The sequence below is a fragment of the Manduca sexta genome, chromosome 24 (genome assembly GCF_014839805.1).
Source record: "Manduca sexta isolate Smith_Timp_Sample1 chromosome 24, JHU_Msex_v1.0, whole genome shotgun sequence".
Classification (NCBI taxonomy): domain Eukaryota; kingdom Metazoa; phylum Arthropoda; class Insecta; order Lepidoptera; family Sphingidae; genus Manduca; species Manduca sexta.
Window position 1 is genome coordinate 9382783 of NC_051138.1, and position 13024 is coordinate 9395806.

At 32.3% G+C, this 13024-nt stretch overlaps 2 protein-coding genes across 3 annotated transcripts in view; one reads left to right on the forward strand and one right to left on the reverse strand.

The window, feature by feature from the left end:
* LOC115453633 (stearoyl-CoA desaturase 5) overlaps positions 1-6517 on the reverse strand; it is a 33126-nt gene extending 26609 nt beyond the window's left edge. Inside the window, exon 1 of the mRNA XM_037442145.1 lies at positions 6214-6517. The gene's annotated coding sequence lies outside the window, so the exon portion shown is untranslated. The remainder of the gene's footprint in view (positions 1-6213) is intronic.
* The window catches only part of LOC115450910 (stearoyl-CoA desaturase 5), a 48376-nt gene that overhangs the window by 743 nt on the left and 34609 nt on the right, over positions 1-13024 (forward strand). The window contains exon 2 of one of the 2 annotated variants that reach the window (XM_030179075.2): positions 251-634. The exons of the other annotated variant lie outside the window; for it this stretch is intronic. Within the exon in view, the coding sequence (XP_030034935.1) occupies positions 630-634 (5 nt within the window). The 5' untranslated portion in view covers positions 251-629. The remainder of the gene's footprint in view (positions 1-250; positions 635-13024) is intronic. 2 annotated transcript variants of the gene reach the window in all.

Genomic DNA, 13024 nt, shown 5'->3' on the forward strand with positions numbered 1-13024 from the left:
ACATGAAGTTTATTGCATAATTTGGATAACAGTGTGTGGCTCAGCGATGTTATCTTATTTACAAATTCTGTGTCAATAATGAGACTTACGAGCATACGATGGAATAGAGCTCTTATCTGTTTACTAAGTATTTCGTTTTGAAGGAATTGGAGGAAATGTTTATACGCAACGAATTAATACGATATTCATAAATATAACAATATTGTATGACTGTAGTAATAGTATATTATTTTCATTTGATACCTTACAGCTTTTACGGCTTATTATCAGCCGTAGACTAATCGATTGCCTGGAAATAGATCTGAGAGGCGAAACACTAAGCCAAATTATCTATACACTCCACATTGTAGTAAGACATGAGCAGGACGAAGACAAGTAAACAGATAGAATCTTGGTCATGGATGTGCTTTTCTTCTGCCAGTGCTCCAAAAAAGTGATTGTTAAAACATTTTTACTAAAACTTTAGTATTTACCGGATTGTAAAAAGATTATTTCAAACATTAGGTACCTACTATTTGTAACTGTGGCATGTGTAAAATGTACATAAAATATACCTCAACAACTCGCTTGACTTTTATTAACCCAGAAAAGCACTTCGATCAAGATATAAATGGCCGCAACATAACTTAATGTGGTAAGTTCTAATGCCTTATTACTTTTGTATTTATATACTTACAATTGTATCAATGTTTTTATATGAAATTGGAAAATGATTAAAACTGAAATCATTATGCTGTGGTTTAGTATATGCTTATATTTTCCTGTTAGTCGAGAAAGTAGAGAACGAGGTCATTTCTGTAGGCATGCATATCATAACAAGCGTTCCTGAACTTTAACTTCTTCACTATTTTTTTATTCGTCTATTTATTTCAGGCTCAGAAAATCCCTTATAATATATAACGTAGGATAACAATCATATACATATTACTTGGTTAATAACCACAATTGATCAACAACCCATTTGATTAAGTTTTGTCATCGGCCTATTGATTATCCAATGAGTTGTGATATTATAAGTACATGTCATTGGCATCATCATATCATTGTTTTTCATTTATTATATGAACATTACAAATCATTTATTGTATCTGATGTTAAGTGATGCAGTGTCATGATATGCTTATTAAGTATTGACTAACGAGAGATAACGAATTGTTAGTGATCGCCAGTCGACATACCTTATTATTTGGGCCTGTTCGAAAACAAATAACATACTGCTCCTGGAATGCAATAGCCATGAATCACAATAGCGGGATTTGCACCTTCTGGACAGTGGTCCTTCCATCGATGTACCTCCTCATCATCCTTTCTCATCCAAAAGAAAGATCATACTAATTTTTATTCTGTAATTCTTCTGACATAAATCTATGCAAGAGATATAACTGAGAGCTCTTTTGTTGGGTTTATTGTAGACGAAAATATTAATTATCAAGTCCGAATAAATGTTGAAATATCATAATAGAAATATATTTCAACGCTTGGAAACATTTAGCTTTGTTCAAGTATAAAACATTATTGTCTCGAATTGCAAATGAAATTCATTCCGAAAATTAATGATTAATTGGTAATCGGCAAATAAGATTCCTACGCCTGAATATATTTATTTTTATATGTTACTCATACCAACGTTATCATATTCATTTGAAAATTTATCGATGAAACTCCTATGTGGGTTTACTATTCTGCTTATCATCGAATGGAGTAGATAGCAGCAGATATAAATAATATTACTCATACAGGGCACTATCAATTACAGCAAACTAGTTACTGCCCGCGACTTTGCTCACGTAAGGGTAGGTTGCCAGGATAAAAATGATCCTTAAAAGAATAGCAGTCAAAGGCAGTTAATACAGCTTAAAATTGCGACAATAGTTTTTATTATAAGGGCGTTCATATACACAAAAGAAACATTTTATAAGTTATATACCTATTTTACCTCAAAAAAAGATGCCCTGTAGGAGATAAAATCCTAGAACCAAGGACAGCATCACCTAGCGGGTCCAATTTCAATCTAAACCATCCAAATTGACAAGGTCCTACTCGAAAATACGTAAAATTTCTTCAAATCAGTCCAACGGTTTAAGAGTTCAGTGATCAAAAGTGCAACGTATAAAATAATTATATTATATTGTTTATATTTATCAAAAAAAAAAATCACGCGAACTATCAAACGCACGTAACTAAAATAGACGTTAAGTTCTCTGAAATTGTTCAATATTCTTGTTCTTTTTAAATTTTTCTCTGCGTAAGAACTATCTACGACATATTTGAAAACTTAAGAAAGATGATTGAAATCGGTTGAGTCGTTCTCAAGTTATGACATGGCCTAGGAATTAGGAATTCATTTATATATACATTATTATAATATATAGGTATAGATTAGTATTGCATGCATTGAAACACAATCAACCAGTAGGCACTGTTATTATCCTTAAAGTTCAGTAGGTGTTTAAATTATACATATTGCATACATAGGTATGGAATGCTTAAATATTAGGTACATCGCTAATTTACAATGTGCGTACCGATATATTTTAAAATCAGTAATGATAGAGTCGCCTAACTACAGAGTAATGACGTCAAATGGCAACCTTGCAGTTTTGTTTCGTATTTTGGTTCGGTTAGTGGGTTGTCGGAGCCTAAAAATATCCTCTTTCTACTCGATCATCATTCCTTATGAATCGATCATAGATTTAGCGTATCCTAGGTTTATCGATCGGCCCCACATAAGTATGATTTTTTGGCGTCACTTACCATGTACCGTTTAGTTCTGTGAATTCAATACAGAACTTCACCAATTTTTTTATTAAAATTAAATCCTATATAATCTTGAACATTATTTAGGCGACCGTTTAGGTATATTGTATAATTTTGGAAATGTAAAATGACAACACATGCAACAGTTAGGAACATAAAGTCTCGTAATAGTCTAAGAGCCCGTGAACCCCAGACCTTCGTTATGTTATAAAAGCTGAAAGTTTGTCAGCGCATGCTCCCAACACAGGTAACAACGATGGACCATTATGAAGTTTGGGCTACAGAGGCTTTGGCAGGTACATGGTATTAAAGGTGTGTAAAAGGTGTGTGTGTATCAAAAACGTCTGGCTAACGAGGAAACATTATTTACTTATTACCCAAGTACTATATATAAAAATCAGCTTTTATACTATAACGTAAATAAAATTATAACTTCATGAACATTAAGGGCGTCTGGCAAGGGATTGCCACGATGTTAAGTGTCTGTCAATGAATAACGTGATTTTTTATAAATTTCTGAAGGTAATACCATAAAATCTCAATTTATTATTTGATGAAACTAAATCAGTATTTTACACACCCTTAGTACCGTGTACCTGCCAAAGCCACTGTAGCCCAAACTTCATAATGGCCCATCGTTGTTACCTGTGTTGGGAGCATGCGCTGACAAACTTTCAGCTTTTACAAAATAACGAAGGTCTGGGGTTCACGGGCTCTTGCTCTATAATAAACATTAATAATATCATGTAAGATACCTTATACCTTGCTGTCTATGGCTATCCGCAATAATATTGAAATGTCGAAGGACACATAATTAGCATATCTGCGAGTAATACCTCTAATGGACCTCAAGCCGAATATGGAACTAAAATAATGTTCCTAAAGTCGTAACCATACAATACAGACTTAGCCATGTTTGGATGAAATGATTAGCCATACTTTGAAACATAAAATTACTATTTTCATGTAAGTGACAGCACGTACCGTTTCTTATATAATGAGTGTGATGTGTTTTAATTGTTTGCACAATTTGTATGGATTATTGTATAATATTCTTTGTATGTTAGTGGAATTTGTCCTGAAACCTGAACTAACACAATTCTAATAAAAACATCCTAGCAGGTCCGGAAATAATGGACTTGCATATTTTAGAAAGTAGAATGCATATGTAAGGTTCAAAAAAGTTATATATAACATTTGATTTTGTGTATTTTTTATGTCATGTGTATGAAAAATTATTTTGTTTCACAAGCGTTTCTTCTTATTAACGCTCGGAAAGTCTACGTGAGTGATTCTGTTTGCGTTGCTTAACCATTATTGTCGTCAATATGCTTAAATTTTCAGTAAAGTTCTCGACTTTTTTTCCTTTTATATGTATGTAATCAGAATATAATATCTAGCTATACCAGAAGAAGCAATAACGTCATAATATTTTTTGTATGAAATTAGGCTTCCTTTTTAAAAAACTGTACATAGTCATAAAGCTCGAAAATTGGTTTGAATGATTACGAAAAACTTTTGTGGTCTCGTTTAATAAATAGGTATATTTAATCATTAGCTCTTCATTAGAAACATTAGTTCATTAGAAAAATGATCAATTTCTTATATGTATTTTTAAATATTATAATTTTCTTAACGCAGTTTTGATATTTTTGAGACTCTCAAGAAGAACAAGGTTAAAAGGTATAGCGATACGAAATTATATGCACGATTTTATTTATGTTTTTATTATTACTTTGCATAGGTGGAGCGTTTTATTTTGTTGTTACTCTTGAATTACATAACGCAATACAAAAAATATTGATGAGTACTTAATTACTAGTTATCGTCTACGCATTAATAAAAATTGATCAGCCACACCTGTAAAGTGCGACCAGAAAATTTTGTATTTTTTATCCATAACCACTGACAGACATTTGAGTTTATATGTATACATTTTTATAATATATACCGTGTCAGTTACTAATATTAGGTATATTTGTTAGGTTGTGTTTGTATAAATTACGCGACTAATGCTATGAATAATATGTCGAAATGAAAGATAATTATGTATAATCCGAATATTCACTTGAGTTAAAACGAGTTTGAAACTACATTATTTAATAATCCCCAAGTGATAACGTTATCGATGAATGTTTTACTAATATTTTTTATTCGCTCGGCTCGCTGTAGTTAGCAATTCATTCAAGTTTCTGTCAAATAAAACGGGTTTTTATTTTTCGTTATCAATGTTTACGCCATGAGAGGATCATGAGCCAGCCAGGAAACATAATTTATATATTCTTTGGTTCAAACCCCGCATCGAAACATGTGATTATTTTTTTGTTTCAGGTTTAAATATCGTTAAAAAGACCGATGAGGTCGGGATTGTGGTATATGATTACAAAATATCTCTTAGGCATTCACGTGATATAACTAAAATGTGTTGTAACGGTTGAATACTAATAAGAGTCTGAGAAACCGATATAACTGTTTTGAAAAAATAAATACAAAACAGAATATAATACTTACGCAGAGATATTATAGCTTTATATTGTAAAAGAAATACTAATAGGCTATATTTATTAGTAAAGATTAATTGTTGCAATAGTATCATAATGAACCCACACGCTATTTAGAGATCTACTATACGTTCGCACATAATATGTTCTCACTGGAATGACATCACTCTGAAGATTGTGTCATCATAAATACACAAAGTATTCTCAAGGTTGTACGCGGCGGCTTCAATTTATTGGGTTGGAAAGTTTCGGTTGGAATGTACGGACGCGGGAAAATGTCAATAATGTTTGTAGGTTAACTGCACGATACTGTACAGCTATTACATTCTGAATCCGAGAAACTCGCGAAATATCAAAAGATTATTATTAGTCATCTTTAAATAGAAGCCTGTAGATCTCGTGAAGTGCCATTATATTTGTATTTTCACGTGTTCTGCTTCTTATATTATTTATAAGGTAAAACACCTATCTACTGTATTATTTCGTAAATTACGTTTATAAAAAACTATTTATTTAACGATATAAAATAATATTGCTACACAGTTTCAATTAGGTACCTAAATAACACGAACCATTAGATGCAACCAATTTGAAGCTGTTAAAATATTTAGTAACCAATACATACATGCGGATTGGTTAATTTAATTAAATTAAATGCAAACATGATTTTGTATTTGATTTATTAACCTAATTTGAGTTTTTATAAAAAAATATATAATTCAGCAATGCTTCAGTGATGCCAAGAAAATCATTGAAAAAACCTATGAGGAAAGATACGTTAGTATAATTTTCAGTGTTTTTATTTAGATTCTCATTTTGTAAAGAAAAAGAGATAGCTGCGCAAGAGCAAGGTTAAGTATATTACCAGGGACTATTTTACCATCCAACATAATATTTCTAAACATTATTTTTTCTTAGTAAGTATAACACAGTAACAATATTTATTTGAACAAACCGTTGTGTATTTGTGGCAGACACGACGCAACACCTATAAAATGTTCAAATCACAGATATGAAAAAATGCATTCACGTAATGTATTTAACACTGTGCGCGATACCGCTGCCGTTCGAAATAAAATTTTCTCTAGAAAGACGACTATATTTACGCAATTGTCAAGCGTTGAAGACCTTGTCGATTTTCTGTGGCCACGGAAAATTAGTCACGATTTGCACAACAGGACGCGAGCCACGGCGGCGTGGTAGCGTGGTGATGGGATGCCGGCAGTCAGTGCCGCGTTCTATGGTAGACTGGTATGGCTCGCAACTGATGGGATGGGGTCGGGGCCATCCAAACACTGTACTACCTATTCTAACTAGTAGGTACGTCTCGGCGTCCGCTATACGCCGGGGTATCGGATTAAAGACATGTCGCGAGATTTTCTTCTCTTTTGTGATAACTAAGTATTTAATACCGATTTGCCATATAAATTAATAGTTATGTTTTTATGGAATATCTGTATTATGTGGCTAGAATAATTTTTATATCGCCATTCGTTATTATATTAACTAACTTTTTAGTTCAACAATATAGTGATACTGACTACATTAAAGAACTAGGTAAATTTATAATTATATTGTCTTGTATATACTAAAATAAGTTGTACCTAGTATTGGAGAAGGGCTATTAGGGGCTATGATAATTCATATTAGTAATCTAATAAATAGTCCTAGACTATATATAATCTAATATTATAGTTTAATAAGGCAGTTTGTGAAGATGAACATTTGTTAAAAGTTAAGCTAGAAACTGCTGAAGAATTTTAATGTAATTTGACATGCAGATAAACCAAAACCTGGATTAACCTAAGCTACTTTTTATCCAGGAAAGAAAAGAATAAAAATATTTTATTTTTAGTTTTCATCATTCGTATGGTGACCAATATTATTATGCAAAGGTTACCGATTTCGAGACACGTGTTCGGATGTGGATGCGGCTGTGAAGGCGACGATGCGTCACTGTGGCGGCAGCGGGGCGCGGCGACAGCCCACGAGCTGACGCTACATCTGACATCTCCAACTATATCTATAACACATTGTGCCGGCTACGTCATATTCTTTTCACCACATGCTTGACACACATAGTAATTGTGTGTAGTCACCTATAGCGATAGATGGCGTTGACAGAAATTTTGGATAATATTTTTTTACATTCAATTTGTCATCTTGCCGTCGGACAGTTCACACTACGCTCGTATTTAATGGCGTAAAAATATAATATAATAATAAAAATAAATAACATTCCTTTTATTGTAATGAACTAGTTTGAGAAACATAGATAATCTAGAACATTTAAAGTATTTCAAAACTTATAAAAAGAATGTGGAGTAAATACTCATTGTTACATAAGTATTTAATGTTAATGGTGTATTAACATTATGTAATATAACAGTAATCATATTATGCTTAGTATTCATTGCATAGTTTAAGAAATTACTCTATATTACTTATTGTATGATAAAATCAAAGTGTTCTAAGATTATACTTATATAGCGGACTTTGGGAAGATTGTCATACAAAAATTTTGCGCTTATGTGATGGTTAGGTACTCAATCTACCGTATAATAGCAAAACACCAATGTAAAATACTTCAAATTTTTTTCATATCAAGATTTGCATTTTTTAATGTGAATATTAGCATATTTACTGTAAATATATTATTTTTATATTAATATAATATGTATGGACGTTGTGACATCTTGTCATACGGACATTTCTACTTTAACTTTTGGAGCAAAAAATTGGCTTTGTTGTCCGGTTTATACATATAGTTACATGTCTTTGAAAAAAACAATTGAAAATAACATTCAAATAGCTTTCCGTTTAAAAATATACGACTTCGAGAATACACACAAAATATGATAAAGATTTACATTGGAACAACCGCGCATTCTGCTTAAACTAGGTCAAAGTTATGGCGAGTTCTCGCGACTAGTTTTTTGGGCACATGAATTGCTCACTCACGAACAAACCTCCATTGCGTTATTAACTAAATATAATATACGTTCAGAGAATCCTTGTTTTTTAATTTAATTTAAAGTATGTTTGGTTGTACGACTATGTTTAATTTATATGTTGAACTCTACTTATGTCAATCTAATCGAATTACTAATTCCTCGCCGTGTTAATATGTCCAATTAACAAGGTTCTCTATTAAATCATAATAGTTTAAAGTAGGAAGTTTTTAAAAATATGACGGTACTTAGAAAAAATAATGAAAATGAATAGTGGTGGTAGTACGGAAATCTCGGTTCGCGAATCAGTCTACCACTTGAGTTTTTTGAAATAGGTTAGGCATTATAACTACGTGTGGTAAAGTAACGGCCTGTTCAATGTATACATCTATTTAGCTTCACGGCCTACCTACGTCGCGTTAACTTAGTCAAGGCCCTTGACATCGTGTCGAATCAGGGATCGCGAACATTTTGTTTTTGTGTTTTTTAGGTTTTTATTTATGTGATTACAATTAATGTGTAATGACTAATTATGATTAAAATAAAATATTTTTTGTAAAATACTTTATTAATACAATTTATAAAACACGAACTTAGCCAAGCGATTCATTATGTATATGCTTAGTGGGCTATATATAAATGAATGATGATGCGAGTGAATTTTTGGCACAGACAATAACACATGGCAGCTTAGTCCCCAAGTTTTAAAAACAAATAAATTCAATGTCACTATGTTCGATCCGGTGATCGAATCCGAGATCTCTCATTTGATTTTAAGAAAACAAGTTAATAATTAGTTTCTTTTTATCCATTGATGTTGGATTTTTGGAAGTTTTCATGCATTTTTAAACATTCTCCAAGCATTATTCATGTATATTTAGAGCTTTTGAAATTAACATAATCCGGTATCTATTCATAAGCGTGTTCTATGGCAAGAGAGAAAATAAATTATGTTGATGATTTTATTGCAGGACTTTAGTAAGTTTAGGTGATGTTTTGTATGTATATATGTAATGTATGTCAAAGATTCAAAGTCAAAGAGCATATACGTAGTGACAATGTATTTAAATGTATCTATAACATTTTAAATCCTAATTGGCGTTAGTCATCCGATGTCAAATTATTATGAGTAATTTGACGCTCAAGTATTCCTTTTATCAACTACTGCTGCTTTAGCATCGATCGTCAATATTGCTATTCATTCCATTCAGTCGTTCTATGCCGCCTACTCGGTTTAGTACAGCAAATGTTCTATTGAAATTGAAACTAATTCAAATTCAAATAATTTATTTGCTGAATACAGTACATGTACATTTATAGGTGTTATAATATGAAAAGTCTCGCCATATTATACCCTAACTGGGTGTGCAATTTTTTTTTTCCAGGCGAACATAATTATTAAATATAAGGACAGAAGTATTATATAACATGAGTTATTATATAATGACATTATATTTATTATATTACATTGACAAGATTAAATTTATTATGATTTGAAGTAATCATCAATTGAGTAAAAGCATTTATTAATAAGGAAATTCTTAAGTTTACTTTTAAACAAATTAATCTGCTCCACATCTTTAGTAGTTAGACTCAGTTTATTATAAATTGCTGGCCCCATTCGATAGATACTCTTCTGCAGAAGCGCTGTGTTGCTCCTTCCTATAGATAAAGTATTAGCTTCCCTTGTTCGTAACCTTGTATCAGTTGGAGGTCTCATTTCAAACAAATGGCCATGGGTTTTAATGAACACAGCTATCTCATAAATGTATAAAGACGGAAATGTGAGAAGTTTCAGTGACTTAAAATAGAGTTCACAGCTTTCCCTAGGAGGTAAGTTACATATTGCACGCATACATTTCTTTTGAGAGACAAATAGGTACATCATTTATATGTTGAATTACCCCAGAAGATTATCCCATATCTTAAGATTGACTCCACGTAACCATGGTACCGCATCACGATTTACGACTTTAGATAATCTATATAAAGCATAAGCAGAGCAATTAATTTTTTTACATATAGCTTGAATTTGCTTGAATTTCCAATTCAATTTACTGTCAATAATTTGCTTATTAATTTTAGTAATTTTCTTATTTAGTGTAGTGTAAATATTAATTTTTCCTTTTGATAAAGTAATAAGAAAATCTGTTATTTAACCAAGAAGTCATTTGCACCTATTTCACATTATTTTTTTAATAGGTACTTGAATCATTTTTATATAAAAAAGATATAAGTACAAAATAATGTATGTAAGCGACTATAAAATACTAAAAATTTGTAACTTCAACAATTAGATATGAAATAAGAAATCGCATGATGTTTATTTGTGTGTATGTGTGTGTTTTCTCATTATTTGTCTTATGTTTCTTTTAATTTGACGCTTGCGAAGTTTTGGAAGTGCACGAAAATGAATAATTTTTGTTAGTGTGCAATTGCAGCAATCAATAGAGTAGGTCGTATCTACTATAATCGTATTAAGCGTAATTATGCTTAATATAATAATCAAATTTGACTTTAATGGAATAACCTACCAGTGGCTAAGGTCTAGGAACCACCCGTTTTAAATCTATACGACCTGATGTTTCTCAAGGCTATGTGAGGATGTAGCGAAAGGCAAAGATACCTACTTACTTCCCCAAAACGAATAACAAATATTTATTTGTGCTCTGATATTCACTTGCCAAACCTTTATTAAATGTAAACAATTTTTCCACAGCTTAATATTACTCAATACTTATGATGTTTCTAGCATAAATTATTCTGTACATCTTTACACAAGTTATCATAAAGTGATTTTAGCTACATATTTTTCCACAGGCGTTTTAACCATTACTAAAGCAACTGTTCTCCTTGTCTCAGAACCGTTGGATAAATCCCTAAGTGGAGATCTAAGTAATACTTTCTATTTAAATACGGGAGTAGCCTCCCTATCTCCATCCTTAAATATATATATATATATATATATATATATATATATATAACCAGATATATGGTTATCGATGTAACCCATACAAAAAATCAGATATTCGTTAAAAAATTGTTTAAATTGTTTTTATAGTGAGTTTAATTTTGTAAGGGTAATTGCTCATTCCATTCTCTATGTTTATGAGTGAAAACAATATTTCGTGGGCATGTTGGTTTACAGATATTTGTCTATGTTCAGACCATATTGGTTCACAAACTGTGAAACATAAACAATGTATAAAGCTCTGTACCAATGAGGTCAGAGTGTCATAATGCTGTTCCCAGAACTGAAGTGTGTTGTATCACAATATCACAGTATATTATAGAAAGATATTATAATTTACTAAATTTACAACATACATTCACACCGACCTTTGCACCTTGACACTTGCACCGACTTTTCGCCGTGCGTATTCCATCCAAAGATGTGATAGGGGGATGCCTATCGCCATATACGAGTATGATACAAATTCCAGACTCCGGGCTGATACTGAGTAAAATCCCAACATCATTCGGCCGGACTCGGGATCGAAATATTGCAGTCGTACCATAAGACAACTACGCCATGGGGGCATTCCACTAAATTCATCAAGGGATTCACTAAATCAAGGGAAAAAAATATTTAAGATATTATAGAAAGTTATACTGTTAATGTCTAGGACAGTGGGAGTACTCGCGTTGTCGTCTGTCTTGGGGCGCCTTATTGTATTAGATGAGCGAACAGACCGCCCTTCTTCCCTCTTCACCCCGCGAACTTTTATCTGTCCGGAACTCTCTATTAGGCAAGGGATGCCTTTGTCTCTGTGGGTTGCAACATGCGAACCAAAAACACATAAGAATTCTGTTCAAATAATGCTAGCCCTACGTTACTGCTCGTCAAAGCAAATATATTTGATGACGGTAATTTATTTACTCGTTTACTTTTCACACTACCTAGACTAACTTGACCATCGAAATACTAAATACATAAAATGTATGATGCAGAAAATTCATTCGAGTCCTAACTAAACTTGTTTAAACATCTATATTTAAAAAAATATTTTAAATACTATATCCAATGGTTCCAAGGTCATCTTATTATTCAAAAAAGGTAACTTAAATAACTACCCCCCAATAAGTTTATTACCTCAACTCTACAAACTATTAACTAAGATCAATACCATTCGGCTGATTCATAAATAAGGTCTCCACCAGCCGATTGAGCAAGCTGGCTTCAGATGTGGATACAGAACCATGGATCACATTCTAGAGAACGAGAATTATAATTGAAAAAGTAACAGAGTAGCGGATGTCTTTATGGATTGCTTTCATTGATTACAGGAAGGCTTTCGATACTGTGGAATTGTGGGCCATTATACAGTCATTGCAAAATGCTCGATTAGACCGTCGGTACATAAAATTAATTAAACACAATTATGATAACGCGACCATGAGAGTTACCTTGGCGGAATCTACGGAACCAATAGCCATTAAAAGAAGTGTAAGGCAAGAAGATGCATTCTCTCCGAAACTATTTACTCTCGTTCCGGAAGATGTTTTGAAAACACTCTCATGGGAAAAACGTGGTGTAAACATAGCGGGAGGTAGACTGAATAACCTAAGGTTTGCTGATGACATAGTTCTTTTAACAACCTAGAAGAACTGCAAACAATGATCCAAGAGCAAAACCAAGATAATGATGAATATGGATGACAGTAACATACGTATAACCATCAATCAAACTACCATAGATAAAGTGGAGAAGTACGTATACTTGGGACAGGAGATCAGGATAGCCAAGCATAACCAAACTAACGAGCTTCATAGACGAATCAAACTAATGAGGGCAGCCTATTCGAAACTAGACTT